The sequence below is a fragment of the Pempheris klunzingeri genome, chromosome 10, assembly GCF_042242105.1.
Source record: "Pempheris klunzingeri isolate RE-2024b chromosome 10, fPemKlu1.hap1, whole genome shotgun sequence".
Taxonomy (NCBI): Eukaryota; Metazoa; Chordata; class Actinopteri; order Acropomatiformes; family Pempheridae; genus Pempheris; species Pempheris klunzingeri.
Window position 1 is genome coordinate 1,017,101 of NC_092021.1, and position 27,900 is coordinate 1,045,000.

A 27,900-nucleotide genomic window follows, 5' to 3' on the forward strand; every position below is an offset into this window, starting at 1 on the left:
ATACTTTTCAAATCCAGTTTAGAATTAAAAAATGCCTCAGTTTGCATGCAAATGTAGTAATTTACACCACCACCACCATCTGGTGTTAGTGCACTAGACTGTGCACTAACACCAGATTGGCTATGTGCCATTTGTTTGTCTGATGAGCATCAGTTTGGATGAAATGTTGATCTAATAAATTCACAAGGGAGCCTCTGACATTAAGCACGAGTTCTCCCCCTTCTCCAAACTTGGCTGGTTGCCATCAGCGTGTTAGTGATAATGAATGCAGGAGAGAGAGAGTGTTTCCACACACTGTGCTGTGTTTGCTGTCTTTGTTTCTGTTAACACACACACACATCCACAGACACGAGGAGACTCACCACGCTGACGTTGAAAGCATACAGCAGGTCAAAGGGCAGGGCAGCGATGAGGTCGACGAAGAGCCAGGTGGTGACGTAGTGAACGCAGATGGAGCGGGCGTCGTACACTACCTGACCCGACGTGCTCACAAAAGTAGTTCGAAAGTTCAACAATATGTCTGCAGAGGACGACAACAAGGATAGTGCACGTGTCACATGTTACTGTTACATGATGATGAATAACACACACAGTACACATGTAAATCACTTTGATGATGACAGAGAGAGAGATGTCACCTCCTGACAATAACAACCATAAACTGTCCTTGTTGGTAGATAGGACGCTGCGGGAAAAACACTGTTTCTTTCATGCAAAGGTTAATTTTTAAATAATAATACACATTTAAGTTTTAATTTTACCACACTGTTTATTTGACTCATGTCAAATAAATACATTTAAAAGCTGTTTTCTCAAAATACCAATGAAATCTCCACTTTAGTCGTGCTTACATTCAGCAAAGCTTACAAATTTAATTCTTCTGAGTTGTTCATACATCATTCAGAACCTGATTTAAAAAAACATTTGATTCCTAAAGACATGGTGAAAGTTGCTTTTATGACTGTTGACAGTATTTTCTAATTTATGGAGTGATTAAAAAAATATATCCAACATTCCCCCTGTAAAAAAACCACTGGCTCTAATATGTCCCCTGAATGAAACAAGCCTTTTGAACCTGGCTTTGGCAAATGTTCAGATTTCTGTTCAGGAAATGGATGCAAATTAGCATCATATACAACATACTTAATTAGATAATGATTTCAGAAACAAACATTTCAGAAAAAAAAGTATCTTGATGTAAGTAGTCAACTGGGCAAGTTTCATGAGGATACTGTGATTTAAACTGTTCACCTGTAGTGTCTGCCCTTAACTTTTACGTGTATTTACTTAAAGGATCTTTCTAGAGGTTCAGCATGTTTTAGCAGATTGACTTAAAATTGTGTTTCTCTAAACACAGAAAGAATGTGAGTGTCACTTATAGTATGTCCGACTACAACTGGAAATGGCTCTTGAATTTGTGAAACACAGACAACATGAAACATTTTCCATCCACTTGTGGTCAGAGCAAAAGGAAGTCAGGCCTGGTAGACTGTATCTGACCTCTGGGAGACTTGGAGAATTACTTTGTCCTACATTAGTGGTCATTTTCAAAGCATAGAATTGATTCTAAAAATTAAATCTAAAATCCAAATTGATTGAACATAATATTTTTCTCTTAAAAGGTTTAGCTTCTGCTTCACTGGACGACCAAATGTTCCCTGGAGGTTTCAGTTTCCATGTCACACACAGTTATTTGCTTATTTGATCACAATTTATTTCCAAACCAGCTGATGGATGTGAAAACAGCCCTCATGTGTCAAACATCACCATAGATGAGTCTGTCAGTCAAGCTCAGGAAGTCAGGAAAAGAGCAGAGTGGACAGGGACATTAAAACTTCATATAAGATATAAGTTGTAAAGGCTCAGCATGACTCTGCAGTTACCTCACAGCTCCATGTTTGTGGTCTTAGGACTTTAGTATGTAGTTACTTCATGAAAAGCAGCTTGATAATGGAAACAAACGAATAATCAGAAGCCTGATGCTACATTTCATGTTCACTGAGTGATGGGACTGATAAACAGGCTGGCCTATTAGCTCTAACAAATGGGATATCGGCTGACAGGAGTCAGCCTTTTAACTGTGGCTGCCTCACATTATTTCATTGCAGGAGTTTATTGATGGGGGGCTCATGTTCACTCTTTTCCATTAAGGCAAACTGTACATTGAAAAGCACTCACACAAGTTTGCTAGCGTCCGATGGAAAAGACTGGAGACAAAGAGGCTCGTTGCTTTCTGGAAAATTAGTTAGCAATGAGATGTAATGGTCTGTTGTGAATGGCTCATATCCTTTCACTGATTGTGTCCATCATTAAAAACTTCCCACAAAACATTTAGGATGACTGATGAGCCTCTCACTGTTTTATTGACATCTCATCAGGCAGGTCTGCAACTTATTTTAGAAGCACATTTTGTAATATTGTTTGAAATTCTCATAACAGCCTGACAGCAATCAATCAATGAAATAATTAAAAAAAAAAAAAAAACAGAAAAAAATCTGGTGTGGCCGTCACAGGATTGTAATAAATCATCCAGTCATTTCATTCGGACCTGAAAACTGTGCACCCATTGCACATGACTTGAGTCTTCTACGAGGCTAAAGCTACTGAGCTACTCACACAAGAATGGCAGAGAAAGTGTGGCCAAAATTTAATGTCTCAGCGACGTCCATTAAGGAGCTAACTTTTTTCAGCTGGATGCAAAATCAAAATCTAGCTACTCATGCAAGTTTCTGTGACGTTGCAGACCCTGCCTTTAATGCATCCATCCATCCATCCATTATCTTCCACTTATCCGGGGTCGGGTCGCGGTGGCAACAGGTCAAGCAGGGCACTCCAGATGTCCTTCACCCCAACAACGCTTTCCAGCTCCTCCTGGGGCACTCCGAGGCGTTCACAGGCCAGATGACATATCTAATCCCTCCAGCCAGTCCTGGGTCTCCTCCCGGTGGGACGTGCCCGGAAAGGGAGGCGCCCATGAGGAATCCTGACCAGATGCTTGGACCACCTCAACTGGCTTCTTTCAATGTGAAGGAGCAGCGGCTCTACTCCGAACTCCTCCCGGATGTCTGAGCCCTCCTCACCACGACGGACCAGTACAGCGCCCGCATTACTGCTGACACCGCACCAATCTGTCTGTCCATCTTGTTCCCCATTTTTACCTCACTGTAAACAAGATGCTTTAACTCCCCCACTTGGGGCAGCAACTTGTTCCCAAACCAGAGGGGGCAATCCATCATTTTCCAGCAGAGAACCACGGCCTCAGACTTTGAGGTGCTGACTCTCATTCCAACCGTTTCACACTCAGCTGTAAACCACCCCAGCGCATTCTGAAGGTCACGGTCTGAGGAAGCCACCAGAACCACATCAACAACATCTCAAAGCCCAACTATATCTAGCTGGTACCGCTCAGTCTCCCACACCAGCTCCAGCTTCTTCCCTTTCAGTAAGGTGATATTCCACGTTCCTAGAGCTCGTCTGCAATGCCGGGACCACATGCCCAAGACCACACCTCGGCCTGTCACCCGGCTTGCCATGCACCCAACCCCTGTAATGACCTCTGTTGCCCACAGGGCTCCACGTTATTCCTTCAAGCTCGGCCTGGCTCGGCCCGGCCACCAGACGCTCTGGCTCCACTTAATACAGGATTTTTTAATACAACGATGAATAAATCATCAAATCATTGGTGTTTGATAAAAGAAAGTAGCTTATCAAACAAGTGCGCTATGTTTGTCATGACAGTTATTCATTTGGCTTTAGACGTGAACCATGTTGTGGTAGAAATGCTGAAGGAAAGAACCTTGCAGAGAGAATCCTGTTGACAAACACAGATTAGTCTCTCACCTAAAATAAACAGGATCTCCACAAGGATGTCACTGACGCTGGGTGGGCTTCGTGGGGCACTGCTGCTCCCTTCGTCCCGCCCCCCCACCACTGTGAAACACACGTTATAGGGCACGGTGACCGCCACATAGAAGGTCGCCAACAGAATCAGCCAATCCCAGCCGGCTTTGAAGGTTCCATAGTGGAGCAGGATGAAGCGAGATTTCTGAATGGCCGCTACCTTGTACTCCGGGATTGGAGGCTTCTCCCCAAACATGTTCTAGATCGAATGACAAGGACACCAAGGTTAACACCACTCTCTTGTTCTCATGTCACAGCTTTTCACATTTTACACACACATCAGCACACAATAACATGTCGTACGCACAGATTCCTCAAACTGATGTTGTGCAGACAGGCATTTTGAAAACCCCCAGAAGCAATCTGAAATTTAGTCCCAAGATCTCCAACAATGCTCAGCACTAGTGCTGTACTTTATGTGGGCTGACAGTCTGTATAAAGTCTAAACAAAATGATTCACAGGAGATTTCGAGTTTTCATTTGATGCTGAAGCACAGCCATAAAAACTGCATCTCACTCATTTTAAGTGTTATATTGCAGTTTTGATTCAGTGTTGGAAAAAGTAGAAAAAGTAGTAATAGTAGTAGTAAAAATCATAACTGGAGGTATTTAAGAAGAGAATTGGGAACATTAGTTTCAAATGGATAATCAGGTGTCTACTTGCACTTATACATTTTCACTGAGAGATAGTTATATTGTATGAAACGATCAGATGGGTTTAATCTGATAAAAACCAAAAATAATTGTCCATAAAAATACATAACCTCTCAATAAGTCGCCATCATACGGGCAGGATATAAACTGCATGTGTCTGCATGTTTGTTTTATCGCTGACATCCGCGAAAAGCAGAGCTCTTTTACCCCCCCAGTCAAACAGAGGTGAGGACTCTCCTGATGACCTTCATGCCATCTGTCAGGGTGTGTGCTGCCCACTGTGTTGTACTGCAGCAGACCTACACAGTGGTGAACAAACACCGCAGCGCTTCACTGCTGCAGTGATTGTCCCCTGATTATGACCACCATCCCCTCATTTGAATGACTGGAGGAGGCAAGTTACTGGGCGGCAGTCTGAACAATTACAGACCAATTTCCAAGTTTGTGATGACTATTTACTTACCCAACAGCAATCTTTTTGATTCTTTTTTTGTCATTCTAATGACACTGCCTTTACCAGAGTGGTCAGTGACCTACTAATGAATGTTTATTCCCACGTAACATTATTGTTACTGTTTCTTGACTTTGGTGAAGCTTCTGACAATATGGACCACAGCATACTTAAACTAAGCTACTAAGCTGCTTGCAGAAGCGTACTGGTATCCAGGCAGTCCTTTCTTGGTATCACTCATATCTATCTAATAAAACTCAACATCTAAGTTAGAATAAAACAATCTCAGACTTTTCTAGTACGATTTGGTGTACCCCAGGGATAGGTCTTTGGCCATATGCTCTCCTCAAATGCAAATATGGTGTTAAATTGCACTGCTATGCTGACGACACACTATCTGTGAACCCAAACGACCATTCCAAACTTCCAAATTTAGAGGCATGTGAACTTAGTTGACCAGTCAAATATGGGCATTTGCTTGAGAATTTGGTGTTGACATTCTTTCTCAAAGCTGAACCATCAAAAACCTTGAAGTGATTTTTGATTCTTGTCTGACAGCTCGGTTTCATATCAAGGCTATTACCAAGACAGCATTAAGGTTCTTCTTTTACCTTACAATGCCTTTCATGGATTTGCAACATATCTTATCTCTTAACATATCTTTATAAATCAAGACTGAAAACCTACCTTTTCCACTTCATTACAGCATACCCTTGTACTCAGAGCTTGGTCAGGTCCATCTCCCTTTCAAACATCCCTTTAACTTTGTTATTAACTATTATATAACTATACTATTACATAACTTATTTGCTTGCTTGCTGTTTTGTCCTATGGTTTTTCATTGTAAAGTGTATTGAAACCATGCTGCATGGTGATTCTGCACTTAAAATAAAAATTGATTGATACACCAAAACTATGAGATGAAATCATATGAACCTGTGTGATTACTGACAACAAACCAATGTAAATGGTCTGTATTTGTATAGCGCCTTTCTAGTCATTTCGACCACTCAAAACATCCTCATTCACCCAGTCACACATCACTCATTCAGGAGGAATCTAAGTTGGAGGAGACTCTTCTTTCACACACATTCACACACTGAAGCTGCTTCAGGAGCAAGTTGGGGTTCAGTGTCTTGCCCAACAACACTTCGACATGCTGACTCATAGCTGGGGATCGAACCACCAACCTCAGGACAGTGAAGGACGACCCACTCTCCCTCTGAGCCACAGCCGCCCCTGTAGACAGTTGCACAGACACTTACATTGTTGATCTTGAGCTTGCTCTTGTCTTGCTTCTGCAGGTGTCCCGACAGGTGATAGAGAACAGCCCTGCTGCGGCGCCGGTTGGCATTGAAGCCTAGAGGGTGAGTTACCTGATGCACCGTCAGACCCGTCTCCTCATCTGTGGAGGAAATGGGAATATGCTGAGCAACAACACAGGGTTAGATTTCAAACCAAGCTCTAATAACACAGAGCTTGGTTTAAGACCGTGGCTTCTCTTTATATCTATCTATTACAGCTATGTACCATGTCTTACCGTCTTATATCATGAAAATCAAGTTAGACCATGATGCTGTCTTAGTGAAGCAACTTCGAGTCTTGCACCGGTCAAAGGGTCTCTGTTTGTTAACATGTTTTAAAGTGAGTCCATGTTCGTCCATGAGTCTGTGCCAGTTCCATAGTCTAATGTACACATGCCGCTCAAGTTTTTGTGTAAATATCTAATATGATATGATACCCGCTGTCTGCCTTTGTGGCTTCTTATTTACTGAGCAAGGTCTCCTTTAGCTAGAATTTGATGACCTAGGCTGAGATCCAGCTCTGTATTTACACAACAGAATCAGTAATAATCACATCCTGTTACAGAGACTGGAACGCTTCATTGGCATAAAAGGAACCACATTAAGCTGCTTTAAGTCCTATTGATCAGATCGATTTCAGTTTGTACATGTTAACAGTGAGTCCTCCGTCCACACTAAAGTTAGACATGGAGTTCCACAAGGCACAGTTCTTGGACCGATACTATTTACCTTATATGTGCTTCCTCTGGGTAATATTATCAGGAAGCACTCCATTAGTTTCCACTGTTATGCAGATGATACCCAATTATACTTATCAATGAAGCCTGATGAATCCAAACAGTTGACTAAACTCAAAGTCTGGCTTAAGGACATAAAGTCCTGGATGAGCAGCAACTTTCTGCTGCTAAACTAAGATAAAACTGAAGTTATTCTGCTCGGCTTTAAACACCTTAGAGACACCTTCTCTAACAATATAGCTGCTCTGGATGGCATCACTCTGGCCTCCAGCTTTGACAATACAATACTTTGATAACTCTTTGATAATTGGCTAATCTTTGTGTGTCACTTGTTGGGTAACAAAGATAAGACCAGGAATGGTAAAGTTGTCACTGTGCAGCGATCGTACAGAGGCCTCAGAAAAATACTATATAGATTAACTAAATTGTTTTCTGTTAAACCATCATCAAGACAGAAACCTTTTCTTGTTCATTTCCACTTTACATTTCCTATTATGCTTGTCCATAATATGATGTCATGCTTGGCAAGTACCCACACCATAACCAAATCATTGTCAGAATCAGCAAGTAAATTTGATTTGTTCATTGTATCTAAGATGGATTTCAAATGGAATTCTCTATGTCTTTCTTTCTCTATGCATATACTGTACAGTCCATTAGTGCCAACAGATGTGGTATTACCAAGGTGTGTATTTTCTGAGGACAGTTCAATACAGCGTCTGCATCAGCATCTATTTTGACAGATGTACAAAAGAGGTACGCTAAATGTGTTGCACTGTGAGTCTTTCAGATTAGAAACAATTTCCTTTCAGAAGCTTTCAACAGGAGAAACTAGGTGCATCGTGGTGTCAAAGATAAAAGTTTGTCCACAGTCAAACAGGGAATTCTTGTTACTTTAAAGGGGAAGAAGGAGGCGTCAGTGGAATACATTTTTACACAAATAAAGGAATCTTTTAATGGCCAATGCATGATTGCAGCCATAGAGCTTCCTTTAAGGAAGGTATGATGTTGGCAAAAAAAGAGAAAAACATATTAAAATGCACTGATTTAGAAATTATTCCGAGCCTTGCGTTGCTTATAAGAATACAGCTCCAGCCTCAAAGGTTCCTGCTGATGTTAACCACGCTGGCGTGTTTCTTCCAGCTTAACTAGCCAGAGTGGCAGCGCCTGGATAAACAGCTGACTGCTAGCATTATATTATAGTTATGGTATAAATCCTATTATATACCATAGTATGTGGATACAGGGTTGTCTTCTCCAAAAAATCTACTCCCCCTCTGTCTCTCTTTGCCTCTCTTTCAAGACTATGATAAGCTTATTTGTCTGGAGGTGACTGGAAAAAAAAAAAGAAAAGCTACTGAGGGTCAACGGGGCCCTGATGTAGACTGAAGAAAATGAGCTGGGAAAGAATGACAGATACATTTTAATGTCTTTATTTTCTAGACTGGAAACCGCTCTTGTCTTGTTGGTGTTATACAGAAGAGGGACATTAGTAATAAATTAGCATTTTTGCATATTGCATATTTATGATAGCAGCTTTAATCTGAGTCACCTCCACAGAGCAGGAGCAAAACCAGTGGGTTTTATGAAGGCTGAAGTCAATCAATTAAAGGCTGACACCATTTACTTGATGGCAGAGCAGATCGCATGGACCCTGAGAAAGCTGCATCTGATACCTTATGCCAAGGTAGATGAGAAGATCGATACTCTGCAGACTCCAGGATGTTACTGGTCCAGCCCAACACAGTCACAGTGTGGCCCATGAAATTAACAAGAGCTTTAAGGAATACGCAAACACACACACATGCATTTCCTATTGGCAGATTAGGGAATGCAAAGCAAAGAAGGAGATGATATTCACACACTTTAGGGTAGATTATGCTGTGGTAATGCTGATACTGATGCTGGTTTCAGAGTATACAGTATGTTCTCTGAGGAAGCCTGTGTGTGCCAGTGGGCTGGCTATATATTTTAAATTATTCATACAGCCAATTAACACAATGTGCGAGTTGTGCATATCAGTGTGTCTGTTTTTTAAAGGTACTTTTGTTTATGAGTACAAAACTTTACGTATCAAGCACAATTTAGCAGTCAAAATCTCTTTCTTCCATTTTCCTCCATCATAAATGTGTTTCCTGCCTTTTTCTGTCCTTCTCGCTCCTCTGCCATCTCACTAGCTGATTCTGTGTTTTGAAAGACACATCACGCTGAGCTAAGTGCGAAATCGGAGCCACTCAGCCACTCTGCAGACTCCCACTGAGGAGCAGAAGCAGGTAAATGTGATTGTTTTGTGAACTCATCAAATCATAAATGTCCAAGTCTTTCCTTAACTTCATTTCCAAGTTGTTTGTCACTTTTCCCCCTCTTTCATTTTCTTCTCAAATCTGGAGGTGCTAAATTTAGCAGAAACCCAAATGTTATGTTGATAGTTATCATCATGTCTCAGCGATGAATCAGAAAACAGAAGCCATTTAAGTCCTCTCTTTTTGAGTCTCTCTCTCACGTCTTCCATTTCCATCTTTTTTGTCATCTGTCCCCTGCGGTGTGCTCGACGCTCTAAATGTGGTAGCCTAAATTTAAAGTGTAATAACTCCTGCAGTTTGTAAAACACAGCCAGAGTAAATGAGAGCAGGACTCAGTCAGTTTGGCAGTAAGGCGATGAGATATTCAGCCAAATGAGAGAGTCTGGGCAAGTGGGGGAAAACTGGGTGAGTGATTTCAAGCAGGTGCTCTTTACCACCAGGAAGCACTACAGACAGCAGCTCTGAAAGCCAATCTACAAAAAAAATCTAATTTCAAACACTTCACGTCATCTTAAGAGTCTTGATTACTCTGCGTCTCCCCCATCTCTCACATTGTCAGTAGTGAACTCAGCAGCAGCATTTGGAAGTTTAAAAGAAAGATTTGAATGTCAGTAATAACTGTCTGTTCAATGTTTGCAGTGTAATGTCTGCAAGATTCTAAAATATTGAATACACAGTTTTGAGCGGTGACATTGCCTTCACAGATTCAACACACACCTCTAAGACATTCAAATTTGCTCATTCAGCTTTGCATGCTGGGATTTCAGCTTTCACAGGAGCATGAAAAACAGCTCGACATGCCCCTAACAACTATGTGCAGGAGCTGAGGGGGGGTCACTAAAGAAGAATACAGCCAAGCAACCAACACATCACAGCTGAATATGTGTTCATTGGTTAGAGGTGAACTGACTGTTAGGCCACAGGTGAAACCACCTGGCTCTAGGTTCACAGTTTTCTGTCTTTCTTCTTGGGCAGATCATCTCACTAAGATTGTTCAACAGTTATTTTTAGTCATCTTAGATACCTCACATAAATAAAAGAGTATTCTAAGCTAAATGTATTATGTATGATAAGGTGTGGCACATTCTCTGCCAGCAATTAATTCCTGACTGCCTCTAATTAACTCACAAATGCAGCGTGGTAATTTAAATTCTGACCTCCCCCGTCAAGTATCTGCTTTATCATATTGGCTGACAAGCAGTGCGTCATCTCTGACAGGTTATTTATGGTTCACCATGTTCATTTAATAGAGGCAGTCAATAATATCAATAATAATGTTCACATTGACAGACACACTTATTTAATCAGGATGAGATTTACCCTGGGAAAAAGGACGAGACAAGTGATGAAAATTATTAATTGATGCTTAGGTGTTGTTTATTTGAAATCCCTGTAACTGCAGTGTCACTTAACAGCTGAAAGGCAAAACGATCTTCATGCTGTTGCCCTCTCCATTGGTGAGGGGTTATTAAAATCATGTTCCAACTGTACAGCCGAGATGAAGGACTGTGTTTGGTTCAGATCAGCTGTTGTGAAAACACCAGCTCCCAAGATGTCAGACTGCTGACGCTGTCTCTAACCACAAATCCCCCACAAGAAATGACTGAATTACAGATACACTATATCACATATTTAACACACCAGGATTTTCTGACAAAAACTAAGACAGCATTCACGGATGAAGACCATGAGATGCAGTGGAAAGCTCCAGCAAAAGTTTGTTTTTTATGCAAACTCACCTGTGTCAGGTCCTTGCTCAGGATCCTGATCCTTCTTCTTGTCAGTGATGTCTTTGTGGGACACAAGGAACAGAACCACCTCACCCTTTTCATTCTTAATGGGTACAATGTCCAGAAGGCACCAGAACTGGGTACCTGAAGACAACACAAGTACACATGTCAACTTTCCACCCTAATGCACATGGAGGTGTGATGTGCTGCTACATAACTGAGCTAAATAAGAACAGGGTGACTTCTCATTTCTCAGCACAACATCTTCGTCCTCCTGGACCCGAATAATAAAAAAACACAGAATCTTATATTAACACTTTGGTGACCACTGGCTCTCCTCATCAGCTGCTTTTCCTCAGACCCCTTTGACAATTTTGGTGAGCCATGCCTACAAGACATCCTGTGGAGGATGAACTGTTTCTACACTGAAAGTAAGGCGGCTGTGGCTGTGGGTCGTCCATCAATCGGAAGGTTGCTGGTTCGATCCCCAGCTCCTGTGAGTGCGCATGTCGAGCTGTCCTTGGGCAAGACACTGAACCCTAACTTGTTCCTGAAGCAGCTTCAGTGTGTGGCCTCCAACTTAGATCCCTATTGAGTGAATGAGGATGTGATGTAAAAGCGCTTTGAGTAGTTCAAATGACTCGAATTTAAATGTACAATGATGTAATATGTACAGGTGAGTTTTGAACAGACTGACACAGTGTGATACTAATGGCCTTTTTTCATTTAGTGGCATTGAGAGGGTGAAGTTAACCAGCCACACGGTGCTGATATCTCAGTATAAATTATACAAACACACACACACACACACACACCACTTTGATCCAGACTGAAATCTCACATTACGACCACATGAGGTTCCTGAATGTGTGTGCTCGGAGTGAGATAACTCGGTAACTATTGGATGGTTCAGACAGAGATCAGAGACCAGACCCCTTCTTGTTTGTGTGTCTTTAAACCAGTCAGAATCAGCCCAGGAGGCAGCGATGGCGCCCTTGGCTCGGGAAGAGCTCACTGGACTGGTTGAAACCACAGATGATTTAATAGCTGTGAGAATATTATTAAACTAATATCACAGATCGGTACATTGGTCATGTCTGTGTCACTGGTGCGTGCTGCTATCAGAGTTAAAAGATGTGCCAAGTTAACTCTGACATGTTGTTTCACATAGAAAGTAAAGACGGTCACACATAGATAGTAGAAGGGTAGGAGAATATCCATCTATCTATAGCTGAAATATCTACCAATAACCCTATCCCTGAGAGTCACACTGCAGCTGGACCAGTTGGTAATGTGTTTGCATTTGTAATGTCACTTACAGTTCTGTGGAACACCCACCTGGAAGATCAGAAATCAGGTAGGAATCAGGAACACCGACATCAGGTGGTACGTCACTTCTACATGTTCAAACGTTTGAATTTTGTACGATTCATTTTAAGTGGAATAAATAGGTCAACACCAATTTAAGCATTACATCGGCGAGAACGAGAGGCCTGAGCCCACAGAGAGAAGATACATGTGAGGAGTCAGTGACACACACGGAGGTCTCGTGATTAAATCCCTGTGATTTGCATCATGTTGTGTGAAACACATATTGGCAGAGGAACTGAGTTTGCCTTCAAAACACACTTGGAGTATAAACTAGGTAAGTAGAGAGAGCAGTAAGTGAATCAAGGAACAAAACGCCAGGATGATTTGTTTAACATCCATGTTCCATATTGTCTTCTTGCTGACTTGATAATATTGCTACAGTCATTTATGGGTCAGTTGACAGGGCACATGTTGCCAGGACTTCTCCACGTGTGACCATATATTGACTACATTCAGGGCTGCCATGTGCCTGCAGACCGTATTCATCACAGACCTTCAGCCTGGATGAAAAGCTATCTATACCCTGAGTATTCACTAGATCCCCCTGAGAGTAGGTGCGCTGGGAGACTGCAGGAAGTACACACTCACTTTAAAGCCCCACAGTTCCATGCCTCAAACACATACCCCTTCGACACATGGGAATCTTCTGACCACCTTAACAAGGCGGTTTGTGAGCTCAGATCACATTTGTTACCACCACTGATCATCTTTGTGATGCTAAGGGGAGTCAAGCAGATGGTATAAACTATATTTAATGAATTTTTTTGGGACTATTTTCAGCCGTGGATGAATACATTTGATGCACTAGTGAGTGAGGACTAATGGGAACAATGTTTGTGGGATTGACTGTAGGGAATGAACTCCAGTGTGTGTGTGTGTGTGTGTGTGTGTGTGTGTGTAACAGTGAGGTTATCAAACAGGACAAGCAGCCTCCTGCTGGCTGACACACAAATGCATGAAATCAGGGTAGAACAAGCTATTTCAGTTTTCTGTCACTGACCTGTAATCTCTGACTAAGGACTTTGCTGGCTGCTTTTGGTGCATTGTACACAGCAAGTCTGAGACAGCAGTTCTCTACAGGGGATCATACATGTAAGGAACGCATTTAAACAAGTGGGAGGACTGACTCAGTAAATACAACAGCCATAGTGAGGCTGGACTTGTCTTCATAGCAGCTGAAACAGCCTGCATGTATTCTGTCCTGCCTATAACATTATTTGTTAAATATTCTGATGAAGCAACATCAAAGGTACCTACTGAGTGACATACAGTAGATCATGTCACTGCTAAGTGTACTGTAATCATGAGTTACTACATATTATCTACTAATATGACAAATACATCACATATCAACAAGTGTGAGTTGAGCGCACCTGCAGATCAGTGACGTGCGGTGAGGCTTGTGGTTGGGGAGGCACTGAGTTTCAAAGTCAGATTTACAAACATATATTCTAATAAAACAGCATAAATTTACAATTCAGTCGAAGAATTTTAAATTTCTAGCAGCTCGGAGGAAGAATATCAGTGTTTTTTTACCCTTTTTTTATGAATAAAGGGAAAAAAAGAATCTCATCTCAAAATCTCACTGTTTTCTTTTACCTTAGCGCTGTGGTGCTGATATTAAGTCTCCACTGTTCATTCATAGCCAGATCAATCCGTGATGTTCCCAAAGTCTTTAAAGAAATCTGACTTTGGATGTGAGTGGTTGTTCGTTCATGTTTGCTGAGACTTCTCTGAATCCAGGTTTGGTCCAGACTTTGCTAAGGAAAGCAAAAAGGTGTTTTTTTTTGGCAGCAGAGCCACAAAGCCGATCTTTTCTGTTCTACCACTCCGTGTGAAGCTGTCTGAAGCTGTCTGAAGCAGACCTCGTAGGTCTGAAGCAGACCTCGTAGGTCTGAAGCAGACCTCGTAGGTCCGGCATCGGTCTCTCAGTTTTTAATCATTCAGATACAAGATTTCAGCGATTCTGACTATAAAAATGATCAAAACTTGTGGGAACCACACCGAAAATGCATTAATAGCATAGGCCAGAGGAAAAATATTAATAACTGTTTTATTTTATTATTCTATTTCTTTTTTTCTTCTCATGATAGCAGGTGGGGCTCTGCCTCCCCTGACTGCACGTCCCTGCTGCAGATCAGCTGCCCCTCACTGAACTCCCTAATCGGCCTTCATTAGTCTCCTGTTTTACCTTTGTGTCCGACCTTTTAATGCCTTTGTTCATCATCTTCCTCATAGGTCATAGTTCAGTTATAAAATCCTGGCGGACGACGGAGTGTCCGTCCTGCTGGCCGGCTGGCAGTGAACACTCAGTCTCACACAACTGCTTTTTAATGGTGAAAAACAGGCTAATAACAAATTGTAGGCTCCTCACAACACACCTTTTACTATTTTGTTTCCTACAATAGCCAAATGAAATTATATCAATTGTAGGTCATTGAATAGCTGGGAACGACTCTGACATAGATGGCACTCTGATAATACTAACTAGCAGCATCACTGACAACACCAGCAGTGCTGCAGCTTTAGAGATATCAGCAACACACTGGAAATAATATCAATACCATCAGTCAGTATCAATCAGTATCATCATCAGTATCAATATCTACTTTATCGTTCTACAAATGTCAACTCAATAAATGGCAGCTTTTTCTGCATTGCATGATAACATAACCTGCAGGTGAAGTGGTTGTTACAGTGCTGCAGGTCACAGAACACTGTGTAGCACCGACAGTGTGCTCGCAGGGTACAGAAATCTATTTGACAGTGACTGCAGTGTTGGACTAGGAATGCTGTCTTTTCTGCCTTGCACTCCCAGCCAAGTCTCACCATTGTACATGTTCACGATATGATCTTCATGGTAGGCTGAAAGGTCTATTGTATATTAGTCTATGGACACATGTTTTCATGCTTAAAGATACGGGACTCGCTTAATGTCTTGTCTTGTCTGGACCAGTTGTGAGCACATCTATACAGGTTAAGCCGCCCAATTGACTACAGGAGAATACTTTTAATCAGCACATATTCTTGCTCTTGTTCCATGTCTGAATTTTGATTTCACCGACCTCCCTTTCCAAGCATGTAGGAGAAGCTACAGTGGCTGAAGGATTCATGCTCCCTTGATTTTCTTTTCGTGCTAAATAAAGAGTCTCATCCTTCATATGTCACAACACAGCTTGGTGCTCCTCCTCTTTCTCCTCCTCTTTCTGCCAACCGGTGAATTTGTGCCACCAATTTCAATCTGCCATCTCAGTGTCAAAACGCAAATGCCCTGCTCGTCCTTTCTGGGCTACATGGTGGTGCAACATGATGGGCTCTGTGGAAGAGGACCTGCACCATTTGTAGGTATAAAAGGCTCATTGTAAGCTAACAAAAACACAACAAGTGATTATACACAGCTAATGGCTCATTAGTTGACTTCCTCAGATTTTGCTGATGTGGTCATTTTCCCTGCTTCTAACGTGAACAAACAGGCTGCATGTCTTATTTTGTGTGGTTTAAATACGTTTCTTGTTTGCATTTACTACTTTGTTGTGCTGTAGCTACAGACACCAGACAAGAGTGAAAGATGAATCTCTGGTCGTCCATGGTGTTAACAAAAACCCTCTACATGTCTGACGTCTGGTGCCACCAGTTCTGGAAAAGTAATATTTACCGTTTCTTTGTTAGTGAAAACTTGTAATCACAGTAGAATCATTGATGAAACTGATGTATTGTATTACTTGAATAAACACCATGGAGACTCCCATTCCAGTCAGTAGATAGTAACTGGCCTGTGACTAAGAAATATATACAGAATGAGCTAAATATATTGTATTATAAATCATGTTGACATGAATATATTATGAGTATGTACTTAGTGAATAAAATGCAATTTTAAAATTGTGCCCCAGGCTTTGGTGAGAGAACTATTGTGATCTGAGTGAGGAAACTATAATTGTGTGTATTCCTTTGCCTTGCTCCCCTGGAGAACAGCTAAAATGCTGATGTGAGCTCATGGAGAGCCGATAAATAAAATAATTTGTAATTTCTGAGTGTTTGTGGGGGACACGTTTTACAGCCCTCTGCTGCTCTCTGTTATAGGCTTATATCTCAGGGAAGCAGATGTGTCCATGTCTCCCTCTGTCTCCCCTCCATCTAGATTTGACTTATTTCTTATTTGTGGACTCTGCCTTTGTCTCTCTACTTCTTCACTCATCACAACCCACAGCTTTGATTTAATAATTAATAAAGAGTGGATGAATGAGTGGAGATTTTCTCCTTCTGTTCTCCTTCTTTCACCCTCCTCTCCCCCAAGAATTTTCATTCTCCTGTTTTGCTGTTGCTCTCTTTGTCTCCCCTGCACACACGTTATTTCTCTCCTCTTCCTCCAGCTCACTCCAAAGCCTCGGCAAACCACAAAGTGAATAAACTCTCGTATTACTAGAACTCATCCATTTATTCTTCTATTGATGGCAGTGATGCTATATGTGTTTTCTACTTTTTAAAACCACTCCTTTGCTGACTGTTTGACAGCTGGAGCAGTCAAGTGGATTGTCTTGGGGTGAAACAGGTGAGGAAGTTATTGTTCTGGAGCTGCTTTGCTTCTTCAGGCACTGGAAACCTGCAGCGTTTGAAGGGCAAAGTCCTCCTTCCTAGGAGAAGAAATCATGCTGTCTGTGGGGAAGCTGAAGCTGGGGAGTCATTGGACCTTCCAACAATGATCCCAAGCATAGCTCAAACTCCAACAGGTCCTGGAAGATACATCACAGTCACCTTGAATCTCCCCTAGAAAATCTCTAGTAGGATTTGAAGAAGGCGGTTGCACCACACAAAGCCAAGAATGTTAGAGAGCTGGAGGCTGTTGTCCATGGGCTAAAATTCCTCAGGAACGCTGTCAGAACCTGGTGTCTGGCTATGCATCGTGTTTGCTGCAGGTCATAACAGTGATCATCAAAAGTATAATTTTGTGTTGAATTTGGAGAAACCACCTGTGTTGAGCTATTGCAGTTGTTCTTTGAGTTGTTCATTGAACTCTCTTGTCTCTCTCCTCCTGAATCGTTGGTCTCTCTCTAATTAAAGAGTTTGGTCTGGACCTGCTCTTTATGGAAAGAGTCTGAGATAACACTGTTGTGAATTGGCGCTATATAAATAAAGATTGATTGATTGATTGATTGATTGAGCTCACACATGCAAAACTGCACACAAGACTGCTTCATATACTTTTTAGGTCAAGTAGCCAGTGAAGTATGTCTGAGCAAATATTCATTTGTTTTTACACAGTATGAAACTAAAATTCCTCACAAAGTAAACGTTCTAGTAATAAAATACACAAATGAAAGTTTGAGCAGCCTCACCTTCCTTCTTGTAAAAGATCAACTCGGTCTTGAACTCGCTCCTCTCATCCAGGGCTCCTTGGATCTGCGCCGTTAACCGGTCACTTGTTTCCGGGCCGTACAGGAAGTGACAGGCACAGCTCTTCTGCATGAGCTCGGCACGGGCGTAACCGGTCAGCTCGCAGAAGCCGTCGGAGCAGTAGACAATGGGGTAGAGAGACTGCACCTGGGCGTTACCCAGGACAAAGTTGCTGTCTGTAAGCGAGAGAAGAGAGAAAGGAGAGAGTGGTCAGTACGGCTGGGGAGCATTCAGCTCTGTGACATCTGATTTATGACTTGAACTAGATGTGTTTGAGCCCTTCGCTGGTTTTACTGGACATCCCACCTCTAATACAGTGAAACCTGAAACCTTCCCCCTGCACTGATTCTCATATACAACATTCAGATCACGTGTGTACAAACTTACTAACTACTACTAACTTAGTACTTTGTACTTCTGGTCGAACTGTCTTGGAATTAAATTGGGAATTCTATATTACCATGGTCTAAATGTTACAGACGTATTCATCATCCTGCCAAGAGTAAACCTGTGGATATGACACTGACAACTAGTTAGACTAGTATTTATACAACATATCCAGTATCTCTATCAGCTCCAGTTGAAATACTATCCAATATCAATCTTTAAACTCTCAGAGTGAGACTCAGTCACACCATTCTTGTAGAGATTCTTCATCTGTCAAAGACCCCAGTGGAGTCATTTCTACCAAAATATTCCAGACATGAAAGCAGCCTCATTGTGAGAGAAGAGCCAGACTGCTGGAAGCACAGCTGCTGTTTTCCAGACCGAGGAAGAGCGAGGCAGATCAGTAACAAGAACTGATTGAGTGAAATAAACACTGTCAAGAGTCATCACAAAACCTTATGAGGTTTCAGTAATATTCATGCAGCCCATAGCACATCTGCCCCCCCCCTCAACTAACAGTCTTGTGAAAAGACAGGAACAAGCCCTGCATGTCCTCTGTTTACTTGGGCTGTTGATCATAATCAGAAGAAGACAGACGTGTGTGTGTGTGTGTGTGTGTGTGTGTGTGTGTGTGTGTGTAAATACCAAGTGGAAAATGTTGCCAGTGCATATTTAGTTAATGGCGCGGGGCATGTAGATGGGTGAACACTCTAAAATGGACTATTTATTACTTTGTGCTCAGGCGTTCTCATTGGTCCATCAATTTTAAGGGCCCTCAAGAAATCTGTATTAAATATTTATTTGGAGGAACACTGATGTGTGTGTGTGTGTGTGTGTGTGTGTTTGTATGATTCATTGCCTGTGTTTCTTTGAGCTCATTTGAGAGACAGCTTAAATTAAGGAACTTAGAAGGGATGGGATACATGTTTCTGTGACTAGGCCTTTACAAAAGAGGGTGGATGCATTCATCAGAGCGTGTCTATCGCTGCAGGAGTGTGCTCAGCTTACACCTGTCGCATTCCACAGAACAATCCATTTCATTCGCTAAATCTTCCCACGTCTGACATGTTCACACATCATTTCATTCTCTCTGGGGGCACCAACAAAAACACATAACAGAGAAGTGAAGACGGCCTTCCTTATTTAGCTTTTATTTTTAAACCACACTGCCACACTGAAACAAAGAAGGGAAAGTAATGTGGGGTCTGAGAGGACTGTCTGAGGAAGTACTGGAAATACACAAAGCTAATGCCAGCTCAGTGAGATCACAGTGAGTGACTCACTCGTACCACCTCGCTGTGCACATCAGAAATACCTGAGCTTAAAGAGCATGAACTCACTTCAGGTGCTGGGGGTAGTGTTGAGCTGTGCTTGCTGACAGGGAACACCTGTGGAGGGATTTATTTCTCCCATCCACATACAATATTCCCCACACCTCCACTCATTTACACCTATGACATTGTTGCCACATCTCATCTCTTTTTGGTCAATTAATTTTTGTGAATATTTGGTGTCTCGTCCTTTATTTTTTGCCACGGCCTTCTGAGCTGGTCATGGCAGAGCTGAAATCACTGAGTTTAGTCAAGGAACAGTTCTAACAATGCATAAAAAGGGTGGGGTTAGCTCCTGGATAGACCTATAGCCCTCCGGCAAGCATGGTACATTATAATGTATATAGTTTTGTATATAAAGATTGTGTTATAAAGAAAACATGTATGGGGTAATAATTAAAGATGTACTCATATAGAAATGATTTACAATAAAGTATACATCTATATATACTTATATAATACACATATAGTGGTAGAATAAAATGAATGTATTTGTGCCCTGTGTATTCAGTGAAATGTGTGTACTGTAACATAATAGGTAATCAAACAAAAAGCTGTACACAGTGAAATTCTGCCCTAGGCACCACCTAACGCAGACAAATGACCAAGCCACAGCCATGAGTGGACATTCATGTCTGCTTCTGAGTCTCCAATCTCATCAACTTGTCATCAAAGTGATGCACGTCTTCCACTGGGCAACATCCGTCACGGCACCTGTGCAAAATCATAAATGTCTTGTTGTTGAAACATGTCCCTGGTGAGTCCTAATGTCCGACCTAATGTCCAGCCCAGAACCGTAACAGCCCGCTGTATGGCTTCATGTAACATGGCCATGTCTTTGCCCTTTAGTACAATATGTCTTTGCCAAAATAACCAATGAATCAAACTCTTAATATGTTTTTTCTCTACCTTTCCCTGATTTCCAGCACTGCAAACCGCCTGTCTCCAAAAGCTCACGCACTCATGACACACAAAGATAGCAACGTTAGTTTGAAAACACATAGAAATAACTGCATGTACTGTACTAAGACTGATCTACACTGTGATGGAGGACACATCCTGAAAGTCCTGAAGACACACTTGTCCTCCCTAATTCTTTCCACCCCCACTGATGACTTCAGCCCTGAGACACACTCACACAGAGTTATAATCATTAAGATTTCAGTCCTGGTCAATTTGTCGACACCTTGGCCAACTGGTGATAATGATTTCAATAATCCCACAATTCAGTTCAAAATGACACATTTAGTGATGGTGGGAGTGGTGGGGGGTGGTTTTAGCTCCTACTCTGTCAGAAATACAACAGAGGAATACAGGCAGCTCACCCCTGCACACACCTGCAGTTAACTAGTGAGTGTTAATACGGTTAATGGTGATCGCAAAATAAGTACCAGCAATAAATAATATCTAAATTGGGTTTGATACGACTAAAACGAGTAGCATGAAGCAACACCACATACCACAGCATCAACGGCCAAAAGTATGCACTATACAACACATAAATACAAAATATTCATCTAAATGATCAAGTACTAACTCAAATAAACAAGGACAAAATGTTGTGATACATTAATCACAGAAGTTGTAGCTTTATAGGCTGTTTTTGGGGCACGGACTGTGCCTGCCTTTAATCCACAATGGAGTCAAGCATCCTGGATTAGGGGCTGGAGCGATGCAATGTGTGTGCATTTTATATATTTTATCTTGAGGGTGTGTGTGTGTGTGTGTGTGATGGGATTAAAAGTTGACCCTACAGCAAAAGTTTAAGCATGCAGCGCTTCTTGGGTGTATCCTCCCTCACTTCTGCCCTGTGGCACTACAATTTTTGTAAAGTGCTTCGAGAAACCGGTTATCCACATCCCAGCCGGTTTGCACTCCCAGCCAACAGATGCCGTTCTGTCCTTCACTCAGCCCTCACACACACACACACACACACACACACACACACACACACACACACACACACACTGAAAATAAACCTACATCAGGACAGTGTTTGTTGATTTCAGCTATAAATTTATCACAGTTTATCTCACCCCCCCCATCCATGAGTGCATCCCAACCTTGAGAGAACTCAAATGTTACATATTTAGATGACGACACTGGGTAAGACTTCATATTTGGAGAGAATCAGAACATTTGCAGGACGGCGCACAGAGAACAACCAGCTGTTCAACAAAAAGCAAAAGTAAGGAGCTGATAATCAAGGTGGAACAGGTACAGTGCTTCGGGTCACGAACGTTACACGTACACACCGTGGGGAAAAAAACAACCCAATCACCAGACAAGAGTGTCGATGCTGACCTGGTTTATGTTGACAAACCGTTTTTACACCCAATGCAGACGGTTTTGCTTTCTGCCATAGCTGCACATGTCAACGACAGTATTTCTCAGGTTAAGGACAGAGCATGGCTATGACAGAGAGGAACTACTGTAAAGGTTTGGCTAAACCTGTCCTAACAACCAGACTGGGTCAGGATCGACTCAGCCTGGTGGTTAGGTAGTTATGCTGTACTACCACTGCAGGACCCGTCTTGACTCCACTCAACTCTACTCGCTGTTCGTACCAGACACTTTTCCTGATTTACCCCCTCCCTCAATGTAGGTGGGATCCTCAGCTGATAGTCACTGCAGTGTCACATTGTCATGGTGACACTGCAGTGACATCATCTTCAACGACGCAAACACATGGGAGCAATGGATGCTATTGCCTGTTGCTCTATTCATTCATTCAATCAATCAATCTTTATTTATTATGTGCCAATTCAGATCAAATGTTATGTCAAGACGCTCTCTCTCTCTCTCTCTCAGTCTCTCTCTCAGTTCTCTCTCTCTCTCTCTCTCTCTCTCTCTCAGTCTCTCTCTCAGTCTCTCTCTCTCTCTCTCTCTCTCTCTCTCTCTCTCAGTCTCTCTCTCTCTCTCTCAGTCTCTCTCTCAGTCTCTCTCTCTCTCTCTCTCTCTCTCTCTCTCTCTCTCTCTCAGTCTGTCTCTCTCTCTCTCTGGATCAATGTAGGCACATAGACGCTTCCACAACTGACCACTTTGAGGTTTGGAGGCTGCTGTTCCTTAAAACCTGGTTGAAAACATTCGTGGTTGCTATTTGAGCAGGAAATAACACATGTGAGCGTTCTAGAGACGATTCTCTGAACCGTTGGTCTGCAGTGTCTTCACTCCACCTTTTAGCATCGCCTCAGCTCGCTTGGAATCTCAACAGAGGCGATACCGTACATAAGCACCAGATAACAGGTACTTTCCACAATGCTGATGGAAAACCAAAACAGAACAGCTCCAAGTGCGTCGAGTCGAGCTGAACTGAGCCGTACCATGCAGTGAAAAATAGGCATTGGTGAGTGAGCAAAATAGATGAACCGTGTGGTTTCATGATGATGATGATGATGATGATGATGATGGAGTTGATGATGACGACACATAAGACAGATGAACCATCTGCTGTTAGTGAACTGTCCAGGAATATATCTGGGTCCTCTGAAGTATGTTCACTCCATGTCTGTCCGTGTCTCTCCTCTCTCTCAGTGGTCATTACTGTGCTGCCGTATGCTGTCAGTCCTTCCTTCACTTTCCCGTCAGCGGAGCACATATTTATTCTGAGACTTTGCTGTGGTGATTCTCTCTGGACATGTTTCAGCAAAGGTGGTGCAACAAAATAAGACCACTGTGATTATGGCACTGAAAAAAACAAAGTAATAGTTTTGTTTTTCTATTTGTCGATGGCCCATGTTAACAACTGTTGCTGCACAGTAACAATAAGGAAATAATGACTAATGAACATCCCTCACTAAATCAGTGACCCAGAGTCAAGCAGGCTGTCTCAACATATGACAGCTCAATACTTTTCTGTGAGAAGATCATATAAAACCGTCTACTGATTGCTCAGATAGTTCCTAAGCTTTATGAACAGTCAGAATAAATCTTTTTTTACTCAGCTTTTCTTTGCTTGAAAATCTCTCCATTAAAATCTAGTGTCTGAGAGGCAGGACTGATGAGCTAGCCTTCTGGAGAGTTTCCAAAAAAAAAAAACAGCACTTCTGAAACTCTGCAAAGTTTAACAAGAGTTGATTTAAGTGTTTGTGCCCGAGGCCTAGATTTTAGCCTCAAGTCCACACACAAGTAAAACATGATGGCGAGTCAACACTGTATTAAACATGGATAAGCAGAGAAATTCAACAAACAACATCTTCAGCATGGCATTTGGACATTGTAGCATTACACTTCTTCAAGTTTGGAGCATTTTTTGTTGTAGATTAGCAAAATAACGTTACTTGAGACAACAGAACACAGTAACTGTGTAACGTCAGAATTTGTATCTTTACTTGATTGAATTAACAAACACAGTCTGCGGCCACGTCCATACTAACGTGGGTACATTTAAACAGGACCAACAGCGTGTCCACCCAGGAAACGTTTCAGCCCCAGACTGTCTAATGGAACAAATGGGCATTTAATGGAGGAGTACAGCCTCCGTTCATTATGTACATTGGAAATGCATGATATTTGCTATGTTAATTATTTATTCCCAGGAGATATTTGTTGTGTAATAGACCGAGTGTGTTTGTGCTGAAGTAGAAGGAGAGACAAGCAGGCAATGGATCTATCCTGCAAACATGCCTGAAGGCACAGCAGCTGTACGGCCTTGATGAATAATCTAACACGCTGGCCTAGCAACAACTTGAGACGATTACAGGATTGGGCAGTGAGTGTGTGTGTGTGTGTTCATGTGAATTAGACACAGAAATGACGGAGTTACTTATGATGCTTGAATTGATTGTTGAGCTACTCTGTTATAGGATTATCAGGGCTTGCCAACCAAACTCTGATTGGATAATTCTTCCGCCCCCCCAACTTGTGATTGGATTGAGCAGCATCTGGAGGGTGTGAGAGGAGACAGTTAACACGTGCAAACAAACACAGTTTACAAGCTTACAGACTCTGTACACATGGCTAGTGCTGTCACAAGGGACGTCCCAAACCAGTGAACACCAGGGAGGATCCAGTCGGTTCTGAATGGAGCAGTTGACAGGCCTGCTGACTCTAGTTATAGGTGCTAAGCTATGATTGGACAACTGCTCTTCTTTAAGGGAGTTTCTGAACCCCTCCCTCCATCACATCCCTGAAGATGACCTCTGACCTCTCTGTGGATAATGAAACAAGTCGCTTTGGAAATCAATAATGAAACACGTTGTGAGACAGAGACATTGTGTTCTGCACAGGAGTCTGGCAGAGAGAGGCCAGCTACTGACCTAAGTTGGCTTTAAATGGACCAGTGCAGTGCATGTGGAATGCCTTTGCACATTAAACAGGTGGCCTGATGCAGACCTTGCCAGCAGCAATGACAAGCTAGAGCTCTCACACCAGCTCTCCATCCTGAGCACAAGGCGGCTTCGTCCTGCTCCCGTACATTAAGCACAAGCACCACATCTCTTCTGCTCATGTCTCGCCATTCCTTTCTGTATTTCCACTCCCTTTCCCTTTCTGCTGATATGCAGAGGGCAACAGTGCAGCTGTCCCACCCGTACTCATCAGGATTAGTATGTGACAAGAACAAGATATGAAGGTGTGAAGGGCTTGTTATTCAACAGGTGCTTATGTACTGCAATTATGCATTAAAATATCCCCCACAAGGAAAGGCTGTGTGCAGGAACACATGGTTTCACAAACACACTTCTACAGAAAAGCACATGGTTTTTGATTTCATATGAGTCAGTGGAAAGTTTTCTTAGCCATCTGTGTCAGGAGGACTGGAGCTGGATGCTGGTTACAGGCTGTCTGGTAATCAGGGTCCCTTCAAAGGCACTTTGAAGGGACCCTGGGCAGCAGCTTTGAAAGTTGGGAATGGTGGGGGTTGTCTGTGTGTGTGTGTGTGTGTGTGTGTGTCCTCTGATGCCCTTTTTGAGACTGCAGCATTGTATAACCCCTGGGTGTCTTTACTGCTGTAGCAGACTAAGAGGCCACAGTGATGTGCATCATCTTGTCTGTAAATAGACTGTAATATTCACAGATTAAATAGAGGAGGATTAACGGCAAGGTGCTGATAGCTTAGGTAGCAAACATCCAGCTGCGACTCGATGGCACCTGGAACACACTAGGAGAGGTGAGTAGGCAGTGAGCTTCATGTGGGATCACTGCAAGATTAAAAACACATGGGTCCTGATTCTGTATTTGAGAAAAAGGAAAGAAACAGACAGACAGACAGGCAGGCAGACAGACAGACAGACAGACAGACAGACTCTGCAGTGCCACAGCAAACCCTCATCCAATCTGTCCAGTCTTTAGATAAAAAGGCAGCAGAGGTTTGGGATGGATCAACCTGGCTATGGCACTGAGGGTACTTCAGGTTTCTGTGGGAGACACGTTTTTTTGTCACTCCTGTCACTCACCTTCTTTTTCTACAAGTCTTACAAACGTCACAGTGTCAGAAACAAATATTACTCCGACACTATGACACTCCAAATACTCCAGCAGTGAATAAGCAGCTGCCAGAAAAGGTTAAGCACTTCTTCAGTATCCTTGTGCTGCACATTATAGACTGACATGTACAGTGTGTAAGCCGTGGTGCAGTGGTGATGATCATTTATATAGTAGGACATCGCTTTGTGCCTGTACTTTATCCTCACATATAATGCTGAGCTTTATGTATGGATAGATAATACAGACAATCCGTTCTGCTTACAGATGCATCAGTTATTAGTGATACTCAGGAGAGGATGTTTTCCTGCTAGCCGTGTATCATGGTCAGTGAGCATGACGTGTTAGCTAGTTAAAGGAATAAAAACAGCAAATATGAGCCTTGAAAGTAGAAAACTTTCCATCTTTCTCTATACAGTAAATAACAACAGATGTTAACGCACACATACACAATCCTATTGGTTCAGCATCACCGCACCGAGCTCCAAAGGGGACAGTGGAGCTGCTAACAGGCCTCTAGCTAGTGCTGTTCTTCTGACTGACAGATGATCTAATAGTGAGAAATAATCTTCCACACGATCATTAAAGCATCACTACACGCTCTGTTCACTCTCAGCCTCACACTTTGATCTACAACGTAGTTTAAACGATGAAATCAAAATAAGGTACATGTATGCTTACTCTTTTCTTTATTCCTCATTAGCTTTTACTGCGAAAGATCTGCAGAAAGAAAATCTTTTCACTGATCAAACACCTACCAAGTAGAAGTGATTTGGATGATTGAGAGAAGACAGCAGGTTTGTGAGTACAACGTGTGTTGAAAACACATTTACCAGTTACTGAATTTAACATTTGAGCCATAACGATACAGTTAATTCCACCTTCCTGCATATTTATTGAGGCGTAGGGACCAGCTCCTCTTCATGTCTGCTCAGCCGCCCACCACTTCTATTTGTATACCAGCTTTTATTTTAGAATTTGAAGTATTTCAACAACAAAGAGAAGCTATAAGAAGATAAGGAGTGAATGATAACAGTAACCACATATCAATCCATCATTGCTCTACTTCAGGTGCACCCAGCCATGTGATAGGGGTCAACACATCAACCCTCTGCATCTGGTGGTGTGTGTGAGTGTATAAGTGAGGGATGGGTCGTGGTGTTCAGTCTCCAGGGACAGATGCAGCGGCTGACACCCAGTTGAACTCTTTGACCTTGAGCTGAACCCTTCCCGAGGCTCATGGTTCACTACGCTTGTTGATGCTGAGTGTGTGTGTGTGTGTGTGTGTGTGTGTTAGTATAGAGCCACCATATGCCCATGGTATGCTCTAATGATCTGAGGGCTTATTTTCCACAAGGATCCTTGCTGCTGTCAGTGAATAGCATTTATTTTAAATTCATCACATGATTAGTTCTGTAATTTATCTGTAGTTAATCACAGTAACAAGTCTTAGTATGCCTTTAAACTCACATCAGTCAGTCTTGGGTTAGGCCTGGCCTGTCCTCTACTCTAAACATCACTAATGTAACACAGCATACAAACATGCTTTTAAAAATGAACTGAACAATAAATTCAAATGAAACATGCATGTTGTGGCTCCTCTTCCAGGTGACTAAGGTACGATGACTATGTCACAATACTTCTGTAAACCCTCTCAAGCTCAGGAGGGTTCATATCAAGAATTTGTCTGCACAATTTGAGAAATGATGGTGTATAAATCTACACACACATAACGTCCATATCTACAGACACACTCAGGCACCAAGGCAACAGTCCAACACCTTCCTCCTCCGGTAAGGGGCAAAAATAGAAAACTAAATATGTTGCTGTCATTGTCGTGTCCCTCTAGCAAAGTAAGGGGCAAAAATAGAAAACTAAATATGTTGCTGTCATTGTCGTGTCCCTCTAGCAAAGC

The 27,900-nt window shown here is 42.3% G+C and overlaps 1 protein-coding gene across 1 annotated transcript in view; it reads right to left on the reverse strand.

The window, feature by feature from the left end:
* kcnh3 (potassium voltage-gated channel, subfamily H (eag-related), member 3) overlaps positions 1–27,900 on the reverse strand; it is a 110,575-nt gene that overhangs the window by 24,259 nt on the left and 58,416 nt on the right. Inside the window, exons 2-6 of the mRNA XM_070838252.1 lie at positions 17,787–18,020; positions 11,089–11,223; positions 6,271–6,410; positions 3,841–4,099; positions 363–520 (exon numbers count right to left, since the gene is read on the reverse strand). Of these exons, the coding sequence (XP_070694353.1) occupies positions 363–520; positions 3,841–4,099; positions 6,271–6,410; positions 11,089–11,223; positions 17,787–18,020 (926 nt within the window). The remainder of the gene's footprint in view (positions 1–362; positions 521–3,840; positions 4,100–6,270; positions 6,411–11,088; positions 11,224–17,786; positions 18,021–27,900) is intronic.